We start from the raw sequence: 25,287 nt of genomic DNA on the forward strand, positions 1-25,287 counted from the left end.
TAGGTGGTTGCCAGGTAACCACACAGCATCATAATACCTCAGTCATTAACTGAAGTTTTGCAGTGGTGGTGAAATAAAAATTATTCCACGCTTTTTTGAGGTGTTATAGGTTCATAACTGCTAAAAACAAGGCGATAGCTGGAAAATATCATAAGATTATAATACCTGACACATATGTGAACCTCCCAGGGCCCAGGATGTGCCAAGTTTGGCTGCTCAGCTCCTGATCATAGGAGGAATTTTGGTGTGTTATAGTAAGATAAATAAAGCAGCCTTACAGCTTTAAAAATAGTAGTTTCGGTTGAATTTAGATGTAAATCCAACTGCAGATCTGGCGTACTGTTAAACCAGCAGCAGTGTGGTGAAAGCAAATAGATCTTATTAAAAAAGGGCCATTGTTCATTTCCATATTAATGCTGTATTTTTAATCAGAGTGACAGAGCACCACTGAATGTGGGTAACAGAGTTGCAGGTTCCGAGCTCTGCTCGACTTCCTTGTCATGCTTGCAAATGAAAATGTGTTTGTGAAAAGCATTTGAGTCCAGAAATAAGCTGAGCACTCGCTGAATCTCTCTGTCGGATCAACAAAGGTTAGTTTAAAAAGGCTTTCCAAATGAGAGGCGGAGCTAAACTTAAAGGGTCACTAGTTAACTCGGTGCTGATACTTGTGTTTGAGCAAAGACCTCTTAGTGATACCCGGTATCAGCTCCATATGAACCATATGTACACACATGCTGACCGTTCTTTAACCACAAGCTGAGATAGTGAAGCAATCAAACTGCAGATTCAGACAAACACAGCCGCCAGCAGTAGAAAATCAACATTTATTCTACAGTTAGAGTTAGACAGGCAAAGAGGAGATATGGTCATACTTCATTTCTGATCCGAACAGCTCTTTTAGGCACAGGGACATACATTTAAAAATATCATATATTATAGCATATATTATTCTATGTAGCATAAAAGCTCTTTAACATAACAACGTAAGCACTTCATCATTGGCTGTACAAAAATACATTTAAATTTCTCTCTTTTTCTGCATATGGTTGGCGTGCGTATGTGTGTGTGTGCGTGTGTGTGTATGTGCAGTTTATTCTTGGAAATGCAGATGTTCTTAATGTCTTGCTTGCTTTGTATGGATGACTGTGTGTGTGTGTGTGTGTGTGTGTGTGTGTGTGTGTGTGTGTGTGTGTGGTCCTCTTCTTGCACTCGTGGTTCAGCCAAAGTCGATGCGTGGCCGGTACTCGAGTACCATGGGATATGTCTGAAGGAGACAGAAACAAGAGAAACTGTTTCAGAGAGACACGATCGATGGTTTGTTCTTTACACTGTAAACTTAAGCACACTTCAGAGGACGATGCACACTGCTGCTGCTGCTGCTGCTGAACGAACAGGAATCATCGCTGCGAGGAGCTGCTTTGTGCAGGTTCATCTAGTGAACGCACCTTTACAGAGCTTTGTAAAAGGTGCAGGAACAGCAGTCCCAACAATAACACATACTTTCACACTTGTTACAGGAATTAAATAAGAGGTGGTTTGAAACGCACACATGCACACACACCGCCTCTGAATGTAAAGCAGTTTCTATTAAACTGTCCCGGATCCACCTGGCTGTGCTCTGCAGCGATGGAGGAAGCCTGAAGCAGAAGAACATGGTTCAAATGCAGTGTGTACTTTTGTGTCTTTCATATCTGTCGCAGGAGCATCCATGGAATTTGTTCAGGTTTTAAAAACAACATCGGCGCTTTAGGAACAGCAGATTTTTCTGTGACTTAAAAAGTCAAAAATACAAAGTGATTGTTTTCAGCAAGGATGCAAACCTGCTTGGTCGAGGTGCCGAGCAAAGACGAAAAGAAAGAACATGATAGTGTGCATCATGATGTTACAGGAGAACTCAAATATTCAAATATCTGCAAACTGATGAAAAAATACTGCCAGCTCGCAGAATTTGAAACTCCTAGGTGACTTCCTTCTCGGGTTATCACATTCACGAGATTTTCTGAAAACTTGACCTCTGACCCTGAGGTCGGCGTCACTGAGAGTATTTGTAGATGCACCAGTGGTATCAACTTGAAAATCAATTATCACGCTCACAAAGTTGGGTAATCCCGCCTCCCGCCCCGAGCCTTTCAGGCCGAGGGGTAAAAATGACGAGCGTGCCCACCTGACAGGTGAACTTAAGACACTTTATATGAAAACTGTTGGCTCGTCCCAAAGACCCAGTTTTCATCGCCAGCAAAGATCCTCCAGAGAAATTGATGTGATGAAGAGAACTGATCGGCCTGTTAGAGGGAAAAAGTTGTCGTTCTGCAGCTCCTCAAAACATCAACATTTTACTAGAACTCACAACACTGCAGCACCAGAGAGGACTTCTATGCCACCGGCGAAATAAGCAGATTAGATCCAATAGGTTTTGTTCTCTATGTGCAAACGCATCAACGAGTAGCAATCTCTGCAGCTTTAATCCCAGCTGGCCTCAGGGAAGCTGACCTCTCAGCCTCTTTATGGGCTTCTGGTCCATGTGCTATCCCTCCATCACTGAGGTTAAATAAGAAAGTTGTCATTCCTGACAGATACATACATTCCTGCCTCTTTCAGATGATGTGAGCTACCCTTTTCATGAAACATTCAAAAAGGAAAAAGTGTTTGTGTCTGAGCAGCTGCAAAGCGAAGAGGGAGTCTCCTGATTCTGGAGTCTGTCTCCTATTTTTGGCAGCTCGAGGCTGCTGGTGCAGCAGAGTGCAGCTCCTGTCATCTCCCTCTGCATTTTGCTGTATCATGCCTCAAAAAAAAAAAGAACACTGCAGCCAATCTAACAGCTCTGTCAGTGTGCATCTGCATCTGCATCTCTGACACTCTTTCACTCAGCATTTCTGTCTCCATACAGTGCAATTACACTGCAGAAATACATACGCTGTGCTGAGTCTGCAAGGTTGTTCCAGCCCGCTCTCACAGCTAATCATGAAATCATCACAATATAAATCCATCAATCTACATGTTGATCGATAAATTGCTTTCAGACGGTTTCTCCAGTGAGAAGCTCCCACTTGATTTTCATACATTGTGCTTGAAGCTGATGGCAAGTCTGAAGATTCCTAATATTTAACATATTTAACATATCAACATATTTACCAGAAAGCTGTAATAATTTCATGTTATCTTGTTGTAGATATTTGTGTCTGAATGCAACCAGGGTGAAAAACCAGACAATATCCAGGATCCACATCATGTGTGGATCAAAGATAAGACCTTGTTAACCCAAAGACGGATGTTTGAGACCGACACTGTTATTTATTCATGACAAAGACTGTAAATGTAAAACTGACACTCAGACCTGGGGTCAGTCAAAGCTGTGTTCCACCGTACCATCCTGAAGCGTGTGAAGGTCATTCAGTGGAAACACCTGCCCTGCTCATCAGATTTGCCCCCCTGAGACTGAAATTCTGCTCTCAGACACACTGGAGAAGCTATCACATCACAGATCACAAAGGTTCGTTCTCAGAGCTGAACTTCCAGGAAACAAAGTGACAACTGCAGACCTTCAAATTAAGGTCAGCAAACCATATGGCAATAATCATTTGCTTTGCTAAATATTATAATCTTATTGTAACCTGATTACTCACTGGCATAGACACCATGACAGAACTTAACTCTTTTCCATCAGGGATTTCCTAAACCAGCCCAACGCCAACCTTAACTCTGACAGGACAAGCAGCGTCTCCACTGTCAGAGGCAGTGATCACCCTAAGCCGGGGGTGGCGAACTCCAGTCCTCGAGGGCCGGTGTCCTGAAACTTTCACACGTGTCCCTGCTGCAACACACCTGAATAAAATGAGTAGGTCATTACCGAGACTTGACTGCATGCTGAGGTGGCAACCCCCAACGCTACTCAAGTAAATATAAGCAAATGTAAGTGTTTGGAAAAATGTACTTCTAAAAGTACTTTTATTGCACCATGTTGATTATCTCATGAGCTGCTGTAACATGAATCAAATGGCTGAACTGCCATTGAGCTACTTGCTAATGAGCTACTAATTGTATTCAGGTGTGTTGCAGCAGGTTGCAGGACTTCGAGGGCTGGAGTTTGAACCTGTACCTCAGGCCACGGGTGTCAAACATAAGGCCCAGGGCTGAAGACAAGCTGGCGAAGACTCCAACCTGCACCAGTGGATGGCTTCGGAAAATGTGAAAGATGACAAATTTTGGACTTTTTACAGTATTTTTGCTTTCCTGCTGATACAGATCTTCCACATGACCATTCTTACTACAACAGAGTAACAGATTTCTATTACTTTTTATACATACACCACTTACAATTGAAGCCTAAAGAGTTGTGCTGATAGATGATTTTACTACAGCAATATTTCTTTATCATGTAGAAAACCTGAGACATGCTGAGAAACTTCTTTTCCTTATATTCCAGTCCAGCCCACATAAGATCAAAGTAGGCTGCATGTGGATGTAAAAGAAGTTTGGGCAATTAGGCAAAATAATCTTTAATAATCATTCTTTGTGGAAGATCTTTTATGGAGGAGGTGCAGTATGTAACAATAAGAACAGCAAGAAACAAAAGATAATTGTTTTATTGGGAGTATTTTGTTTTCATAATCTTTAAAATCAAATTGATAATTGGAATCTGAATATTTGCCCAGTTGGAGCTGAAGTGGGAAACGGCCCAGTTTCAATCTAGGATGGTTTTTGTTTTTTGGGTTCGTGAACTTCACGATTGCATCTAATGTGGCTTCAAATGGGATGAAACAAGTTTCTTTAAATAGTTTAGAAACTCTTTGATTTATAATGTGTCAGCCGACCACTCTACAGAGCTTCATCCCACATTAGGATCATGACACTCAAAGGAACTACACATGGTGAAACTCACATGTGCTGCCATCGAACTACAGTTGTTTCTGTGTTGCTCCTCACTGTACCACATGGACAGTGTATTAAATACTAAGTAATAATGCTGTGTCTATTTTTAGGACATTTTGGTCCGATGCCTTCTTGTAATTGAATATACCAGGAGATTTATTTCTGCACTACTGCCCAGTAGGGCGCCTCTGCAGTTTTATTTTAGGTGTAAGAGACTTTTCCAAGAATAAATTAAGTTCTTATCTCTGCTGTTCCGGTACAGATGCCTCCTCTGATCCAAGGTCTAAGACATCACAGGTGCTAACCCTAATCCTATATTTTGGAGAAGGCCCAAGATGACTCTTTTTTGTTAATAGCTTTTAATGTGTTTGTTAGAATGACTATTTTCTTTTCTCCAAGACTTTAGAGAACAATTTCATGAGAAAACAAGATGACAGATCCTCTGATTGCTCAGAATCGGAGTTACGGTTAGTGCTGGGTCATCACCGTCACCTCAGAGGGTTAATATCGTCCCACAACAACACAAAGTTGAGGCAGTCAGATTTCTTTCTGCTGTAAACTTTCTTTAGAGTCCAAACGGTGGGGGCTGAATAAGCTCAGCTTTTTCTGGATGCAGAAAACATGCATGAAGATGTTTGAGGAATACGTTTTGAGTTTCACACTTGAGTTCCATCATTCGGCCCAAATGCTTCCCTGCTTCTGAACGCACGGTGCCAGCTCTCGAAATGTGCTTTAACAAGGTGAATTGATTGCAGGAGAGATGGAACGTCTGCGTTGCAGCTTTAGTCTGTGACTCTACCCGACCCCAGAAACACATTTTGCGTTTGCTATTTTAAAAAAACGGCAAACACTTTTCTAAATATCAGAGCCAAATTCCAGATCTGGAGCAGCTGTGTTTAGTCATCATGACTCAGAGACTGGACGTCTGTTGTTTGGACACTTTATGTGGACAGTTCTTCGCCATCACCATCTGCCTCTCCCCGTCTTCTACTGTTAAGACTTTGATCACATCACACAACACACTGATTTTTGATTCTTGGCCAATTGTACACCACAGATGAGTTTTGGATACTTTTAGGTGCAGTTTAACATATTTTTCCAACTTTAAGATTCTAAGATTGGTAAATATGCAAAGTGCTTTAGATAAGCATGGTGCTTTTAATGGATTTAAAATCCGTTAATAAAGCGCTCTAATTCCTCATAGCGCGCTGTGGATAAAGATTAGCCGTTGATTAATAGTGTGTGACTTGGTGCCTTCATATAGTCCAATCTGACTCATTTAAACAGAAATGAACCAGAGTAAGCAGAGATTTTAGTGCTTAGCAACATAATTAAATACCATTCGTTAATAACAGACATCAGTGCGTGTACGTTAAGAGTATTTTTCGTAAAGGTTTTTCAGTCCTGTGTTTTTAAAAGTCACCATGGTGGCAGTCAGAAAGCGGTTTCCTGATTTAATGACATCCCGGGAGGTTACAGATTGATTTTCCTTTGCTCCCGTGTGAGCGGATCCGTCCTGACCGGCCTCTAAATCGGAGGGAGAAAATGAAGCCGAGCTGCAGAGTTGTCAGAAGGATGAGACTGATGAATGGCTCGTATCTTTTTTCTGTCCGACTTCTGCCTCCATTCCCGACTCTGGCGCTTTGTATCCATCTATCTCGCTCTCGCTGTCATCCCTCTCCTTAACCAGACAGAGTTCAAACAGGATTCAAAAATAATTTCTGGCTGTTTATCCTCATGACTCACCAGCGAGGGCATAAATAATTCTGACGGACAGACTTCTGTCTGTTGTTGTGGAGCATCGGGGCGGTGGGCGGAGGTGAGATAGAAAATGTGGCTCCTGATGTCATGTGAGAGGTTTTCCCTCAACATGTTTTCTTTTTACATTTGGCTTGAATGCTTTCAATTTCTGAGCGCTGACCTGGAGTCAGTGTGTATTCTGGGGATACTCCAAGTGTTTTATTTCACTGTGGAATATTTTGAGCTCCACGTCTAAATGTTTTCAAAGAGATTAAATAGTCTGATTAAACCACTGATTAAAGCTGAGCTAAAAAGGACAAAAAGTGATTTGATTAAAAATATGTATTTATGGATGGTAAGTCTATGAGAATTTAAACTGTAGTGTCCTCTTCCTTTTTCCACAGTTGCTTTGCCTCTCGTTGCTCTGTTTGTGTGTTTGTTTTATCAATCTTTAAAGTATCTTGATGCACGCTCAATCATCCAGGTAAGTAAATCTCCAAAAGTTGATTCTGTTCATCTGGACGTAGCGTTTTGTGGGAGAAACGTTTCATCCAAGTGACTTCTTCAGTGTCAGCTGACTGCAGGTTTCCCCAATCTTATAAACAGTACATTTGCATAATGACTGAAACCAGCCCACTGAGGAACAATGGGCTGGGAGGTCAGTTCCTTAATCTTAATTATGCAAATTCTCATGACCATTGATCAAAACCACTGATCAATGGCCATGAGTCCCATTCACAGAGAGTTGGGGAATGGCTGCAATCACAGCATTGTAAGATGGTGACAGATGTACCCTTAGACCCCCTCCTCGATTCAGAGATAGTCTTCCGCTGGCATCATCTCATCATCACCGATCCTTATATAAACTTTAACTCATTTCTCCATGTGCATGACTTCTGTCATGGGCCAACCAGCCTGCCTCTTGTCTTCCAGTTCCTTCGGTCTCCCTGCTTTGGACTGGCTTTCCAGATCCATTAACTCTATCAAATCCACACTTGGTCCCACTGCATCTAGCACTTTTACTCAGGACTCATGGGACGGACGACATTCACTTAGCTCTTGCTGCTGAAACGTTGCGTGCAGGTGGACATTTTTAAAGGGTGACGACATTTTAACCAAGCGGTGATCTTTTTCTAATCCTTCCAAGTGATTTTACTGCCTAAACCTGAGTGGGTTTAGTAAGAAGGTGTGAAGGAAATAAAAAAAAAGTTAATTGGAGAAATAATTTACGCTGCTGGCAAAGTACTCGTGCCTCTACATCCAGACTGTATCACACCTTATGACACATAGACACAAATCAATAAATATGAAAGCAAGAGAATGAAAAACGGTGTTCAGGTAAGTGAGGGAGAACTTCACGTCCATGAGCATGAACCTTTTCTTCTTTTGGCTGCTCCCTTATCGTGAGGATGAGTTATGAAACGAGTCCTGCCAAAGTACTCAAAACCACCTTTGTGGCAGTTCCTGTATCACCGAGGCCACATTTACTACACAGAGACTCACAGTGGAGACAGAGGGGAGACCACCAAGTGCTTTGTGATGATTGGTAAATAAGCACTGGAACAGGACTGACCGAAGAGATTAAGTATCCTCACTCTTATCTGTGGTTTCAAGATGTTTTCAGTAAAAGTTTACGTAACAGAAAAATCTTTTTTGTTCTACTTGCACTCTCCAAAGCAGCACTCTTTTAATGATTTGTTTAATTGTCCTAAATCCTGTAATAACCATGTGTTCATAATCTGTGCGGATAATTCGCCATATGTGAAAAAGGCCCAGATGGAAAAAGACGTGACCTGTAATTCTGACAATCTGTGCACAATAAAACAGTCTGTAACATTAGTAAAGAAGACGGATGTCCAATCAAGCTGGATTAATAGGTTCAAAAAAGCTGCGTTGCTGGAAAATAAAGCAGCAGAGACGCCATCTTCCTCAGGGTTGGCATGTGCTGAGTTTAGACTGGATCCGAATTCTGCTGGGACTCATTTAAAGTTGACTCAATGCAACTTTGGCCTGCGTAGCTTTCAGTGCGACACGATTATATAATGAGAAGGAAAAATAATTCTGTTTTCTTTTCCGTCCTCTCTGACTAGTCAGTGAAACAGATCCAAAAAAGACATTTTAGCTCAGCGGCAGGCGGACTTTGTAGAGGACATGATGACACTCAGCTGGAGCTGAAAAGCTACACGCTTACTAAGTTTGTCATTTCATACTGACTTCCTTCCTGCTGCCTTTCCTTCTCAGTTCCACCTGACCCGGTATCTGAAGCGTCTTGCTGTGCCAGCTGCCTGCACTCATTAGTTACCATCCAGAAATGGACGGGAGCTTTCAGTAGCAGTAGAAGTTCATGCAAATACTCACCCGTGCAAACAGATACACAGCCACTCATGCACAAGTCAGCACAATTACTGTAGATCAAAGGCAGACACACTGGCTCGCTGAACCGTCACAGGACTGATGGCCCTGAAGCCCAAGGCTGAGAGTACCAGCACGTTTCAGAGTGACAAGTCCTGCTTTGTTGTGTGTGGTGTGTGTGTGTGTGTGTGTGTGTGTGTGTGTGTGTTGTGTGTGTGTGTTGATGGTTCGTGTGTTGTGTTGATGTGTGTGTAGTCGTAGTGGGTACGATAGTCAAACGTTATAAGGCTTGGTAGTTTTTTTATGATGAAGTCATTTTTATGGAAGCATTTTAAAGCGTTCCTATTTTCAGACTAAATAGTCAAAAAAATCAATAAAACAAAGGCCTTAAACTTTGATTTTTTACATTTCCTGTAACTTTGCTGAACATATTTATGTTAAGCCAGGTATAATAATAAGATTTACTTTTGGAAATCACATGACTACTTTTTCCAGTTACTTATGTATGGCGTCTTCTTCATTGTTCTGTCAAATATACAACTGTGCAAAGTTTTAGGCAGGTGAGGAAAAAATGCTGTAAACAAAGAATGCTTTCAGAAATATAAATGATTGTTTATTGGCCTCAAATGTATTCTGCAGCAGGACAACGACCCCAAACACACAGCCAAAGTCATTAAGAACTATCTTCACCGTAAGGAAGAAAAGAACGAAGAGTAGAGTGATGGATCGGCCCCCACAGAGCCCTGAGTCTCAACATCATGGAGTGTGTCTGGGACTACATGAAGAGACAGAAGGATGTGAGGAAGCCTACATCCACAGAAGATCTGTGTTAGTTGCTCCGAGATGTTTGGAACAACCTACGAGCCGAGTTCCTTCAAAAACTGTGTGTGTAGCTAGAAGAAGGCAAAGGGTGGTCCCAGCAAGTATAGATTTGATTTAGATTTCTCGTTTGTTCTTTTACTGCATTTTGTTGATTGATGAAAATAAAAGATTAACATGTTTTTCTCACTTGCCTAAAACTTTTGCACAGTATAAATTTTGTTTTTATGAAATTCTTCTTCCACACATCAGAAACTTCTTTCCTTCCTTTTTGTCTTTCTCCAAAACATCAGAGGTTTGGCCTCACAGAGCTAATCTGCCTTTTTCAGCAATATTCACCTGGGAACTATGCAGAACCACAAATCAACTCTAATGCCTTTTAGTGGATCTAAACTGACACAAAGCTTTTCCTTTGACACTGCGCTGTTTACGTCTAATCAAATCAATCCAGCATTTATTAAATAAGTGAATTATGGCTTTTAGCCACATGTTAAATAAGCCAAATTTCAAAAAGCAGATGATGTTACCTGTGTTATCGACATTATACAAGTCGTGTTATTTTGCATGTCTTCTGTTATAAGAGCTGCATTTTGGTGAGCCCTAACCATAGAGAGGTCTCTGACATCCTGGTGGTAAGAACGTGACCTAAAAACAACCCCACTGTCTCCTCTTGTAGATATAAAAAAAGGCTGTGAAGAAGAAATATACCTTCTTATGCACAAAATAAATGTGGTGCACAGAATCTCTTTTATCATCAGTAATGCTTTTCCTGTTTTGACTGTCATTACTAAGCATCTGTTAAACATGCAGATATGACTGACTTCACTTTGCAAAGTGACCTTAACAAAAACCAAACAGGATGCAGAGTAACCCCGGGCCTCTAAGAGGAGATGGACGTGGTTCAAATTTAGCAAACCGAGGTAAAGATGAAATGTCAAAATGTTACATGAGAGGCCAATCTTTTATTCAAACCGGGCGTCTCTTGAACATCAGTATTCTGTACCAACACCATAAATTTATGTTGCAAAAAGTCTCGAGTTTCCTTTTTCACAATCTGACACCTTCTCTGAACAGAAATGCTCCTTTGGAAAAGCATTTCACACTGAATATACAAGTCATTCAACCAGGACCGCATGCTTTCACTAAAGTGCATGAATGCATAAGATTCACAGACGCACGCGTGCACACAAACATTTCCTGCAGCGATGCATCTACACACGAGGATGCAAACACTCACACATGAACAGGAAGTGAACGTGACAGCCTTACATTCTCTCCGTGTAGCCTCCATCGGGTCATGTAGATGAACTCGAGAGTGTGATCTCTGCCCATGATCTCTCCGTTACACAGAACATCCAGCTGCAAACACAAGAAGGAAAATACATAAGAAGGACGCTTTGACAAGTCCAAAACAAACACAAACAGCTTTTAACGAAGCGGTTGAAGTCACAAAGTTTTGCCCAAGCTGCCTCCCAGACAGAGAAGGTGACGAACGAAAACAAAAGCTGAGCTCTCACTTCTACGAGAGATGAAAGGAGAGGGGAAGTTCACTGTGGTGGTGAGTGGGAGGCTTCTCTGAATATGTGAGTGTGTAAATGAGAGTGTGAGTGTGTGATACCACTTTTAGCTCGGCCTGCTCCAAATGTGGAAGCTAACAGTTTCTTAATCCTTTGCTAAAGCTGGCAGATGATAGCATAGCTTGCATGGAATATTAATGAGCATCTGGCTACGAACTGTTAACCTGGTCAGAGTTTGGCTTCATATTTGACCACATGCTGTTTCTCTGCTGTTTTAATGCAATCCACTAAATCTTCATTATGTTGAACTGAACTCTCCAGCATTTTGCACTTTATATGTAACACAGTACAGCTGTTGGTTAAACAAGTCAGAGTTATGCTACCAAATACATGCATCATTTTCCTTTTTATACAATGGAATTTCAGCATGTTGCAACTTTAACTTTTGTGCCTGCACTGCATTTTTTAATGATATCCAACTGTATTTTTATACAGTACTGAATCACAACAACAGTCGCCTCAAGGCGCTTTTTATTTTAAGGTAGACCCTACAACAATACAGAGAAAACCTCAACAATCAGGTGACCCCCTATGAGCAAGAGCTTTGGTGACAGTGGGAAGGAAAAACTCCCTTTTAACAGGAAGAAACCTCCAGCAGATCCTCGTCAGAGACAGTCAGCCTCTGACAGTCATACTTCACACCCTGAATGTGTGACAACACCTGTACCGTCAGGTCCCACTAACTGTAGTAGAACTGTAGTAGTTCAGAACTAAAACAGATCTGTGATGTGGCCGGAAAGCACCGCATTTCAGCATTTCTTTGAATTACAGTGGGCTGAGAAGAAGACATCCATGACTCTATGCACCACAGATCCAAAGAGTGGACCCTAGTCTCTCAGAGGGAAGCCATTTTTGTGGTAACTCTTGTGTTTATGTGTACAAAGAAAAAATGAAAATGTGCGTGAAGACTGTTTGAGCAAAGTAATAATGTGAGGTACAGTTAGGACAGACATCTCCTAAAAGGTTCCCTTAGATAAAGAGGTCCCTACACTTTAGTCAGCCCTCCCAAAGTAGTGAAGAAAGTAACTTCATTACATTATGAAGTAAGTTTAACCCTGTAAATATTCAAAGTGGAGTGATTTTTGCAACTCTGGCCATAAAGAAAAAAAAACCCCATGATTTCATTTATTTTTTTCCAGGAAGCCAAATTAAGCCTCTAAAAGTGTCAGTTTGCCACTGTAACGTTTCTTTGCTCTGTTTGAGATCTATGGTGAAAGCTCAGAAACTCAAGTGCAGGTGGTCAGAAGGGGACTGAGCACTTGCAGGAGTGCTGAAGGTGCTCCAGAAGTGCACGGGGAGATGACCCTGAAGGGGAGACCAGTCAAACTCAAACTCAAGTATGATTTTTGCCTTTTATGGGCAGAGCTGCAGAGCTTTATGACCATCACTGCTCAACATCCAACAATCAAGCCCCACGAAGGTAATCCTACCGATCAACCGAAAACTTGAAAGATAACTCTGAGTTTGTGTGGTTAAGTAAAGAAAAACATGCCTTTGAATCATGACACACATATTTTAATGAATGAAAACAGGAGGACAGAGTGTGCTCCATACCTCGTAGGAACTCGGCAGCTTTAGTTTAAGACTGAGAAACTTCTTAATTGTTCCCACGGTGACTCTACTGGAGCAGCGGATGAACCTCTTCATCAAATCCTAATTGGATGAGAGAATAACTCTTACACACTGATTTAATGAGGCATAATTGCAGGTTTTTAAAGGAAAAGACATGAAAACACAATTACATCTTTACAGGGGATTATGCACCAAGCACCCGTGAAGTTTGGAAACATTACCAACACATACAGCAGCAAAGAAATGGAATACCCTTTAACATCATAGAGAGGACCAAAACAAGGTGATATTGTGTTTCAATGCAAGTATTTAATATTTAATATTTCTTAATTAAAGGTTATATGTAAAATAACACACACCGTGACCGTGCTCTCCCCCGACGGTCCTGTGTTGCGTAAGCAGTCCAGGCAGATTGCGATCTGTGGGTCACTCCTGTGATAGTCGTCATCGCCGGCACCGTCCGCCTCATTGCCTCCACCATCACCAGCGTCGCCTCCAGCATCGGGGACCCCGAACCGTGGACACCTCAGGTTTTCTACAGGCAGGTTAAGGATGTTAGTTGTGGATAAGCTGCATCGCTAAAACTCTGGGCCAGATGATCAACCACAATATTCAAGTCTAGCCTTTGATCGGTTTTCAACTGTTCCAGTTATTACTTGTTACATTCCCACATGGAAAAGATATATATAAATCTTATAAAGTTTGTATCTGTCTTGTGTGAAACTTGTATGAAAAGCACACAAGAGTTAAAACAGATATAAGATCCCTTGAAAAATTATATAAATGAAACTTGTATGTTTTGGATACTTCCTAAAACAATATATGAAAGTAATGAGAAAGGGGCCGCTTTCACGAGTAAATCATATAAGCCTTCTATGATTCACTATATGAATAGGCCACATCTTATGCAAGTCTTTTATAAGTTTTTACTATTTCTTTTCCATATGGGTTGTTTCTCTTTAACTTGAACCTGATGCATTGGTGCATTGGTCAATGTCTGTAAACACGAGCTCTGTTTGCACTGAAAAATGTGGTGAAGGGGGGTACGAAGTCTGACAAGAAAATTCCCTGCTGATGTATCAAAACTTGATAAAAAATTCCCCCCTTCTTTACAGAGCTTCTTCTCTAATAATGAAAGCAAGCGTGCAGACATTCTGAGTAAGATGCAACAACCACAACTGGCTTCCTTCCTCCATGGCATGGTTTTTTTTCCTTTTTGCCAGTTTTAAAGAAAAGGTGTGAGAGGCACAGAGGCGACGCAGCCACCCGTCCCCCTACATGGCAAATTCTTTACACTGCATATGACAGTGTTCCTATTTCAGTCATCTCCACCCACTCTAATACACGAGGTGAGAAATCTGTGACACAGTGGAAATCTCCTGTAATTTAATGGAATTCTAATGTGTTTTATTTGAAATGACAGCGTAATTATATTTACCTACTAATACTTACAGGTAGGTACAGTTCAAAAAGGGGGTAAGAAGTCAGGTTTTTATAAATAAAAAAACAAAGAAATAATTATACTGTAAGTCAATTTTAGTCACGTGTGTAAGTAATTTGAAGTAATGTGTCATTTTACATAAAGCATGATTAATTTTAAGTACAGCGTAATTGTAAGTAGTGTGTCATTTTGTGTAAAAACAAACAAAATTTCCCAGTCTTACATCATAGGCACACTGTACTTTTCAATATTTATATTTAATGAAATAAATAAGTAAATAATTATTCTAGAGTGCCTACTTTATGTATTTGTATAACTGCATTCAAATTTATAATAAAATTAATTTAATTACAGGGGAATTACACCCCTGGCTGCGGGCTTATTATGAAGTGTTACTGTTACTATATAAAGGGTTTTGTTGGGTCCAGCTTACCTTGGCCGTTTTCTTTGGGCTGGTTCTTCCTCCAGAACTCGAGCTCTTGCTGTTCCTCTTCTAATTGACAGGAAAAAACAAAAGTAGAATGAAGTATGAAGCAATCATAGAGACCAAATCCATCAGAAGAGGATGGGTGATTCTAACATCGCGGTTACTGAATTCTGTCTACGCTGTGTTAAGAGTCTGGGATCAAACAGCTACATTTCTCCTGTACTAAATTTAGACTTTTGTTTTTCATAAAACTGATTCACTGAAGCTCCTAGGAGGAGTTTAACTAAGCTTACAAAACTATTTTACTCGCACAATAAAAGCTTTTCATAGCAGACAGTTGGCCTTTAACAGCAGGAAAAGCGGGTGTAATTAATAACAATAACAATGGATTGGTTATTCCAGCCATTCCAGTGATACAAGGACCTCCTCCAAAAAACAATGCAGCCTCTTTTCTATGCATGCTTTGACATGTCAGAACGCCTGCTGTGAAAAAGGTCAATATGCTGTCTTGCCATAAGAGAAAATGAGCCACTTGCACCAATTTTAAAGCTGCTAGAGAGAAGAAAAGCTGGGAATGTATTTATTTTAAGTCTCTGCGTTTCTCCTGGACACATCAAACCGAGCCCTGCTGTGATGTGCTCATAACTGCTATAATTAAAGTTAGCTGTCAGCCTCAAAGGGCCATTTTATCACTCAACTGAAGCGTATTCTAACATCTCAAACACCCTTCATTAAGGACAATTTGCTATATTGGCTCTTCCCACACCGGGAGTTGAACCCAGGCCGCCTGGTACCAGACAGTGGTCACTGTTGTGTTATCACCAAAATTTACAGGCACCCTCATATTCATATCTCCTCAAAACAGCCTGGAAGTCTTCTTCTAATTCCCTTTTGACAGCCCATTTGTCGCCTCTTAATCTGACGTGACACCTTCACTTTTTACGCTGGCCAACAGACCAGTTTTGCTGCCTCTGGTTTAAATCCAGATCCAGCAGATCCAGATCTGCTTTGATGTCTGCTGAGCGTTCTGAACATTAGCCAGACAATGCACTCGGGCCACCAGGGTGAAGAGCAGGTAGCATAATTGGAGACACTGGTAAACTTCACTTGTGCTTACGTTGTATCGCTAAGTCTCGATGCTCTTTGTGACCTCTGGGATTTTTTTATGTCGAGTAGAATTTCCAGGCATGATTTCCAGCTTACTAGCAACAGGGACAACAAAACTCCTATCTTCTTCCTGTCTTTGTTGCACATTTAAGACGTCAGTGGGCCTGGAGACTTCATACTCAGAATCTCTTAACACCTAGACGGTAGTTCACCATCCGGATAGAACAGCATTGTAACGTAAAGCTCATTATTATTCACTGTGAACAGCAATGCTGTGCTTGTACCATCACCATCTACATGACAGATAAAAACCAAAACCCTTGTCTGCTGTCCACAGTCTTCTCTCTGTAGACCATACGAGAGGATTCATAGGACGCTGACTTTTACACCATTTGGCCGAGAGGCCCGAAAGCTACAAAAATATATGACGTTTGTTCCATCGTTCTGCTGCCAGAGTGCTCTATCAGCTGAGGTGAAGTTATGGAGCAATAAAATTATAGTGCCATCACCACTTTAGTTAGACATGTTGACTTGGCTTCCCGTTGGCCTTGCCACAGAGAGAAGGCTGTACATCTTCATCTAGTTTTAAACGTTTGAGCTTCCACCTCTCTGGAAATAATGTGATGCTGACAAATGATTGGTTTGTCCACATGCGACTGGCCGTAAAAGTGAACCTTAGGTCAAAAATGTCCAACTTTACAGCAGAAATGAACATGTTTACAGACTAAAGAGAATGAGTATTAGAGAAAAATCAAACTGAAAGGGGACAAAAGTATGCAAGATATGTCTAAAACAATGACAGCGATAATTGCTGCTGCAAATTAAATTCTGAAAAGTTACAGTTTTAGTCTTTTGGAAGCATTTCTGATGGTGTACTGTAACTCTTTCCTTTTTTAAACTGCTTTCAATCCACCAAGACGCAGCATCATGTTTGCTAGAGTGCATGCTGGAGGCAATTTGTGCATTTCATTAAAACTGGTTGCAAGCCTTAGTCTTCCAGTGATTTGTGTGATGGGAGTGCTGTAAATTCTTTTCCCGACCTCCCATGAATAGTCACATAATTTAACACCGACTGCAAACTGAGGCGACAGATTGATGAAACCATCTGGCAAACTCACTTTCTCTGAGTCCGGGTACCAGCTTGAAAATGATCTCCTCCAGGGTGTTGTCTAACCTGAGAATATGACAGTGAGAAGGAGGTGGAGGGGATGATGCATTGGAGGATAACAAGAAATTAAAGTAGGCAATAGAAGTTAAATGGTGGAGGTGAAGGGAGCGATCAGGTGAGGTCAAGCAGGAATAAAAGTTTCCAAAGGAGAGAATAGAAGAGAGAAAATCAGTAGCTCGGGCTGTTGAAATACACACAAAAGCAAAATGTAGAAAAGTACAATTGAATAATGGAAACACAACAAGAAGTTCAGAGAAGAATGAAACTCTTAAAACTGTCATTTCCAAAACTTTGCAGCTCTTTCAAGATTAAATAAAAAGAAATACAAAGTGTCCAACATGCGAATGACAGGAAAAAAAAACAGATAAAGTGAGAGAAGAAAAACATGTTATGTAGCCAAAGTTACCTGAGCATCTCCAGTGGGTTGGTCTCATGGACCTGAATGCCACATTTAGGACAGTCATTGCTCTCCTCAAAGTGCTGCACAATACAGCTCTTACAGACTGCAAAAGAAATATATTCAAAATGAGCTTCTGCTCTAGGTTAAGGCAGGTAAACCCATCTTTTAAAAGGTCATTCAGAATAAAAGAGAGAGAGGCAGAGAAATGAGCTGTTCATCTGTGAAACCATCATTTTGCCTTGTCATTGAGGTTTTTTTGGGGGCAGCATGTTGGCTTGCCTTGTTTCGAGCTGGTATTTCAGCTTTCTAAGCCACTGACAATCACCAGGTTGTCACGATCTGCTGCACACTCTCAAACCGCCCAAACTAGTCTCATGTTGAAAAAGGGGAAGCCTCCAAATCTCTCTATGAAAAAACTGAAATCCTGCAGTTTGAACTTCAGACTTTGTCGGCGTTTTAGTGCCGACATCGGTTCCGATGCTTCACAGCTCATTTGCCTCATTCACCTTGCTCTACAATTTCACATCCACTTCAAATAGTCTGTCAAAGTAGAATTTTACTGGAACTATGGTAGCTGTAATTCTGGGTTTGAAAAACAGGAACAGCAGGAAGTGACACTGTGTTTGAAGCTTCTAGCTTTCTGTAGGAGTCTCTGCTCTAACACTTGCAGCTGGGTACATTTGCTCGCATCAGTGGTAACTTACTTATTAATTAAGTCTGACATGAGCATGACACCAAGGCGGATCAACAGTTTGAACATCTGTACTTTTCTTCATTTCACACCTGTCATACACAGCAGCTGTACTTTGACTGAGCCCTGCCCTGCTTCTTTACGGCTCTTTAAAGTTTGGTCAGGGTTACGTGTAACCTTAGATCGGTCTGGGTTTGGTCCCACTACCTCGATGGATTTTCACCCCTACTGTCACCTCTGTGTGTTGCTGCGTGATATTTTGACTCACATGTGTGCAGGCACTCGGTGACTGTGGTCGGTTTAATCAGGTAACCTCGACACAGGTAGCAGGTGATGAAATGGTTAAAGTCTCTGACCAAGTGCTTCCTTCCCGTACCGGACATGTTTGGAGGGCTTTCCCTGTTTTTGCCAACAGTGAGACACCAAACAGAAGATGGAAAATATCCCCTTGTAGCTTTAGAAGGCTCAGACGTCCATTTACAAGTGAGAAAAGGAAGACTTTTCCAGTTACAAATACTGCCTGCTGCACTTCAGATGTTTGTAGATGAATTGTGTGTAAAATCCACGGTGTCCAGGGTAGTACCTACAAGGTACCTACACCATCCACAACTGATATGAGATACGAGATCCTACTGTGTAAAATCCTGCTCCATTCTTGAATTTTGCAGTCAGTCCTTGTTTAGGAATAACTCCCACTGATATTTTATTCCATCTTCCATGAACCATATTACTCCAAATGAACAGAAAATACAAAAAGCTCGTCCAGATGATGTGATCCTGTTTCAGGCACAGAACTCCCACAGAGCGGGCGTCACGTCTTCCTCCCTGACTTTGGTAAAGTGACCTTTTTAATCCATGGAGCTTCCCAGGTGAGCTACAGAGAGTTCAGAGTCTTCTGCATAATCAGATTGTTCACCATTGGTGGCGTCGCTGTGGTCTTTACTCTTGACGCGGACAGCGTAATGATCCTTTAAGTCATGATGAAGTAACCTAAAGAAAATCAAAAACAAAAATTAATGTTGGGGGGGAAATGTGTCGATGGATTTGAAAATAGTGCTGTGCAAAAGTTTTAGGCAACTTTTTTAAATCATGCAAATTCAATCTGCAGAAGGACAGCGAGCCCGATTATGCAGTCAGAATCATGAAAAAGGACCTTCAGAGACGTCAAGAACCAGCAGTCCTGCAACGGATGGGACAGTGGAGCTCTGATTAGAAACCGGATTGACTTTAGGAAAGCCTAAAAGAAGAAGAACAGTTTTAGTGCTGTAAACTTTTCCAGAAATCTCCACCCATATACATCGTAAGAGGAAAGAGCTTGATGGCTTTAACAGACATCTTCAAAAATTCTAAACAAAATAAAGATAATATTAAAATAACCCAAATTAAATACTTTCAAAGGACGAATCTTCACACAAGATACAACGCAATACCTAAAGCGGTTGAAATAAAAGCAGCTGGACTTCTTTTTGGTTTGTGAAGACGCTCTACCTCTCATCCAAGAGTCCTTCCATCTTCACAAACAAAAGAGAAGCGATGCTGCCTTTATCTTCATTTCAAGCCCTCAAGACTAATAAAGACCAGGATGACTGAGAACCTGCACAAACACAATAAAACGATGTATGAAAGGAACTGAGCACCTTGTGAAAGCTAGTTGCTAGGCCTTAAATCAGCCTTCAGTTATTCTACACACAGTTCCTAACTGTGAATTTAACCAGTTGGTTTCTCACCCACCAAAGGGTTAGGGTTTGGTCTAACCTTACATCTTATCCTGTGTTTTGAAGAAATTCAAAAGGAAAAATAGATTTCCTTTTTTCTATTTGATGGTTATGTTCACTTGACATACAGTTCTACCACATTACTCCTCCAGTTAACCCTGTGCAAGTGGTTTTTGGCCCTTGAGGGTCTGTTTACACTTTTCTTTTGTTGGTTTCCTCTGTCTGCCTCATTTGGTGTCAGGGCTCTGTGTGCGGCAGGTGGAGGTGAGGATCCAAAAGCAGGACTCGTGAAGCCAAATGGCAACAGAAAACCACAGCTTTATTGCTGGCAAAGCACAAAACATGAACAGAACAACAAACACTGAGAACCGGCAACACACAGGCATGATCTGATGGTACAACACAACAGAGCGCACAGGAACACACAGGGCTTATATACACAGGGAGGTAATCAGGGAATGAGAAACAGGAGGGAGACACAGCTGGGAGAAATTGGACTAACGAGACAGGGGAGCAGTAGAACTGAACACACTCACATGAGACACAGACCTTCACAATAAAACAGGAAACAAGAACCCACTAAACAAAGACGCAGACAGAATATAACACATGCAACTCAAACAATACATGAAACAACAAATCCTTAAACACGGATAAACAGAAACAAGAAACTAATAATAATAATCTATCATCACCACCACAAGCACTACAAGAGAATAAGAAAACAATCCATAATGCAAAAACACACCAAAATAACTGAAACACAGATTCATCATAAAAGCCAACAAAGCACCAGAGAAACATAAAGAACAATCCATCATTGAAAAAAACCCCAAACCATAACAACTCAAAATGCTGGGTCAAACTGACCCAGAACCGTGACATTTGGTATTTAGAATTTACAATGCTCAGTATCTATGACATATGACACAAATGACACCTGACATTTGAGAAGCAGCCATCATTTGTTTTCAGTTCCTTCTATAGAAAATGAGAAGTTTTTTTTAATCTGGTAGCTACGAAGTTCCCCATACAGTAAACTAACCCCACTTTATTAGGGCTGAGTGTTTAAGAGAAGCCTGTTGTGTGTTGACTGTTGACGGAACATGTGACTCAAAATGTGACTCAAAATGCGGTGAAAACGAAAAACCTCACCAAAGGTGAATAATCTTAAATTGGTTTTATGGGACTAATAGCTTCACCTTACTTTTGTCCTTGTGAGTCATTTCTCATTGGTCTTCAACGAGATGCGAGTCAGAAAAACACGATTAAGTCACAGTTTCTGATAAGTTCATAAATCAGTATTATAACGCATACATACAGATATCAGTACAAGCAGTAACTTAAGTATTCCCACACTTTAACCTTTATAACTACCTCTAACCATAAACCTTGAAATGTTTCTTCTTTCGTCTGTACTTTGCCATAATCCCCTGAGGTTTAAGTCATCACTGATGATGATCATAACCCTACGTAATAAGAATAGTATGTAACGATTCTCAAGTTATTCTCAAAGCTTGACATTGATGGGACAAATAGGGTTAGGGCTCGGGTTTGGGGCTCGGGGTTGGGTACCACCTGAAAGCTAGCCTAATGATTAACTCTAACTCTGACCCCTCATCTTCTCTGCCCTAACCAGCTTTCGATGAGGCTCATGTGGTGCTGCTTTTCAAACACCCACAGAGCCTGGAGTGGAGCTCTTCTGCCTCATCTGGATCTTTAATCAATGTTTCCTGTTTTCTGTTGTTTCTCCCTTGCACAACACCATGTAAGCAGCCTCGAGTGACCTGCTGGCCTCTACGTGGCTGTTTCTTTATTACAAACTATTTTAAGTCAGTAGACTGAAAGAGGGACAGTCAGCAATATCCAGTCATTTCCAAACCATGTCTACAGTTGAGGATAGGTTCACATCTGGCTCTTTTGATAGATTTTGTCCCAATTTGCGTATCCAAATGAGAAAGCTTATGATAGTAGAACTGTTAGGCTAAAATGCAAGCATGGGACTTTACTAGAAAAGCACAAACTTCTAGTTCAGCTGCCATGTTGTATTTGCACACTTAATAATGAATGTGGTTATCATTAACTAACAGTGACGTGATCATTCACCCAGCAGGACAGCTCTGACCTACATGCATCCATTTCTACTGCACTACCCCAACTATGAATAGCTAACCTCTCCAACTTGCCCCCATTCCATCCCCATTTTGATGGATCTGGATGAATTTTGGCTTGCCTGCTTCAAATATAGACACCGAGCTGCATATTAATCATGTGGTGTCACCACAAAAACCCACTCTGAAGTTTCATGTTTACTGTGGATACCCCCTTTTATAAACAACTGATGGGTGTCAGTGCTGTGATTACAGTAAATGGCTGGTAAATCTCTCTGGATGTGAAATTAATCAGCATTTTCATGTCAGATTCATTCCCTTCGTTAACCACACAACAGCCACACAACATTTAAACAAAAATTATCATACAAATTACTGCATGAACTGTTTGCTTTGTGTGGGGAGGCTGTAGATATTTACCATATCCAGCACTCTTGTTCTTTCTGTGATGTTTGCTATAAATTCACCTGATACATAATAACTGTCAGAGTTCAAGCGATTTTTGGTGAGGATAATAATGTTCAGGTGATGATTTGAGTTCAGACATAACTCCACGAAGGGTGGGATGGGTTTGTGCCAATTTAGAGGTATTACAGGAGACATGTGGCATATGAATGTGGCTGGAAAGCAAATGCTGATCAGCCACATTATTAAAACCATTCACTGGTTTTAATAATGTTGTTGTTGTTGTTTTACAGTACAAGGTTGGACATCAACACCAACAATCCAGCAGCACCTGCTTCGCCTCACCTGGACCACGAGCACCGCCCCACACTGCAAAAAGCTGCTCAAAGACAATGAGCTACCCTTGCACTGAAACACTCCCACTCTGTATCCAGTAGTCAATAGAGCACTCATGAGAGTCCCACACCAGAACCCGTGTGTCCCAAAGAACTCCAGGTTGAGAGTCCTGACAGGTCAGAGCTGTTTGGCGGTACTAGTGGGACCTGCACAGGATTAAACAGCTGGTTTTAATATCGTGACTGACTGCTCTGTGGGGTGGCTGTAGCTCAGGTGATAGAGCAGGTCACCTACTAACCGGAAGGTTGGTGGTTTGAGCCCAGTCTGCATGCCAAATATCCTGGGACAAGATACTAACCCCATGTTGCTCTCCGATGCATCCATCAGCGCGCGACTGTTAGATAGGAAGCACTTAGAAACAGCATAGAAAAAAAAGTGCTTGTGCAAATGGGTGAATGTACAAGTTGTGTGAAGTGCTTGTTGTGCTCAGAGTAGAAAAGCGTGATATAAGAACCAGCCCATTTACCATCTAATTATGCCACATTTGTGTACAAGCATAGACGATATGGATGCAGCTTACTGACCAAGCCGACACCTGAGCCAATCTCACCTTTGGCTCAAAGACGGACGCAGTGAGCGTTTGAGCGCAAACTTTGGGCCCACCACCTGCACACACCAGGCTGTATCACACGATGTTACATGCGGGCTGTGCTGCAGGGTCAGAACTGCAAAGAGAAACAACTGGACGACGTTTAGGAAGACGGTGACTCCTCGTCATCCCGGGTGCACTTTACCCTCACGCCGCTTCCTTCAGTTTGGAACCCGGACACACGGGCTGCACGCTCAGGTGCTGCGTGTACGTCAGGTGTGCGTGCAGTGCTGGACTGAGGGAGCCCACTCGCCGCACGGACAAAGTCCACGGAGGAAACAGCGTGTACTCCACTCCACGCTCATCAGCGCGTCTCGCTTTTTGCTAGAAAAATCTCAAGTGCGCAGCTTAGAAATCCACCCGACGAGATTAGGAGCGCGCGCACGCGCACAGAGACGCGCGAGCGTTATTTATTCACACACAGAATCTGCTTATCTCATCGTTACGGCGCGTCACGGTCTACGTCACATTTGTCAAAACAACATCAATGGACGACACGCGCACATTGCAGCGACACAGTGGGACGTGTGACGCACGCGCGAACGCTCGCGCGAGCGCGTCGCAGCTTCTGCTCGGCGATTGCACACCTACGGTGCGCGGATCGCAGCGACGATAAAAGTTACGGAGATTCGTGTCACGGCCTTAAACGAGGAGCGCCAGGCATACATTTGCGTGAACATACCGCGATCCCCGCATGTGTGCGCGACGCACTTTGCGTTAGTGGGGAGGGGGGGAGCAGGGGAGAGAAGGGGGAGGGAGGGAGGGACAGCCAGTAGCGTCAAAGTTTGGCTGAAACGTAACGCGACCGACGGCGGCTGATGGATTCTCCGTCCGCGCACAAATAATGAGCAGCAATAAGACATTACTCACCTCCGCGCTCACTTTCCCGTCGTCCCCGGAGTTACGGATGCCGCTGCTGGACAGGAATGTCCACCGTGACGCTGTCCGGTCCTCCGGTACGGTCTGCTCCGTAAACTGGGTGAGCAGAGAAACACGGAACTGGTCGGCTCGGATCTGCCCCAGTCCGCCCAGCAGAGAGGCAGGCAGGCAGCAGAGAGCAGCGGTGGGCGGGGAACCACCAGGCGAGCAGGCAGGGCTCGGAAACTGAAAGCAGTTGTATAACTGAGTGGCTATTGGCCCACAACACGCACATGCACACACCGAGCCGCGGTGTGTAGCGATCAACGCCGCTACTCACTTTGTTCAGTTGGCCAGACCCGAGCGAGCGATGTGACTGCAGAGTTTATGCGTTAGAGAAAGAAACGTCCTGAAATCAGATCAGACACGTGCAGGTGTGTCCTGCCACAGAAAAACTGTTTGCTCCTCATTCTTAAGGCAATATTTCTCACAACTTAATTATAAACGAAATCCCAGTTATTAATTAACTCGGGTTATACCATAGACTGTATATAATAGATGGCCATATTCCCCTGTCAGTTTTTTTTTTTTAATCCTCAACAGTTCTGGCATTTTGTGATAACTTGTAGTTTGGTGTGTTCGGGCTTCATCAGCACTCTGTTCTGGAAAGATAATAAGTTTGGGTAAATATACAGTCTCATTGAAGAAGGAACAGCTGTCATCTGAATCAAGCAGGGAGACTACGGTCTCATGGTGTCTGTTTGACATGTTGAGGAGCAATCGTTGAAGTGTAAAGGACACACATAAAACACACACACATATACACAGTGACATTTTATGCCTTCTCCAGCATACTGTATATGTTATGGCCACAAGTTTGCATCATGGTGCTGATCCAGAATTCTATTATTAGTATTATTATAGTTTATTATTATTATTATTATTATTATTATTATTATAGTATTTTTATTCCTAGTTTTATAATAAAAAAGTAATAAATATTAAATAATAGATTTATGATGATTCAGTTTGTTTGTTTATCCATTCACC

At 41.9% G+C, this 25,287-nt stretch overlaps 1 protein-coding gene across 3 annotated transcripts; it reads right to left on the reverse strand.

Annotated features, from left to right (window-relative positions):
• Positions 1-804: 804 nt before the first annotated feature.
• On the reverse strand, positions 805-24,594 carry pcgf5b (polycomb group ring finger 5b). 3 transcript variants are annotated; one of them, XM_005937014.3, is made up of 10 exons: positions 24,250-24,594; positions 19,317-19,400; positions 18,432-19,153; positions 17,479-17,575; positions 17,023-17,078; positions 14,804-14,863; positions 13,289-13,464; positions 12,912-13,010; positions 11,050-11,139; positions 805-1,264 (listed from the first exon to the last, which is right to left on the reverse strand). In XM_005937014.3, the coding sequence occupies exons 3-10, from the start codon at positions 18,544-18,546 to the stop codon at positions 1,217-1,219; spliced, it is 741 nt and encodes a 246-aa protein (XP_005937076.1). In that variant the 5' UTR covers positions 18,547-19,153; positions 19,317-19,400; positions 24,250-24,594; the 3' UTR covers positions 805-1,216. The 3 variants fall into 3 exon arrangements, with proteins under 3 accessions (XP_005937076.1, XP_005937077.1, XP_005937080.1); XM_005937015.3 differs by lacking the exon at positions 24,250-24,594 and adding an exon at positions 23,341-24,215; XM_005937018.3 differs by lacking the exon at positions 19,317-19,400.
• Positions 24,595-25,287: the final 693 nt, after the last annotated feature.

This window comes from Haplochromis burtoni, unplaced genomic scaffold (assembly GCF_018398535.1).
Source record: "Haplochromis burtoni strain Fernald_Lab_line unplaced genomic scaffold, NCSU_Asbu1 Contig_214, whole genome shotgun sequence".
Taxonomy (NCBI): Eukaryota; Metazoa; Chordata; class Actinopteri; order Cichliformes; family Cichlidae; genus Haplochromis; species Haplochromis burtoni.

What these genes read in the sequence shown, in the direction of transcription:
- pcgf5b (XM_005937018.3), bottom strand. Translation starts at nt 18,546, where the DNA reads ATGTCCGGTACGGGAAGGAAGCACTTGGTCAGAGACTTTAACCATTTC. An exon ending in GCCCAAAGAAAACGGCCAAG is followed by an intron (nt 13,465 to 14,803) that starts GTAAGCTGGACC and finishes ACCTGCCTGTAG; the next exon opens with AAAACCTGAGGTGTCCACGG. An exon ending in GGAGGCTACACGGAGAGAAT is followed by an intron (nt 1,265 to 11,049) that starts GTAAGGCTGTCA and finishes TGTCTCCTTCAG; the next exon opens with ACATATCCCATGGTACTCGA.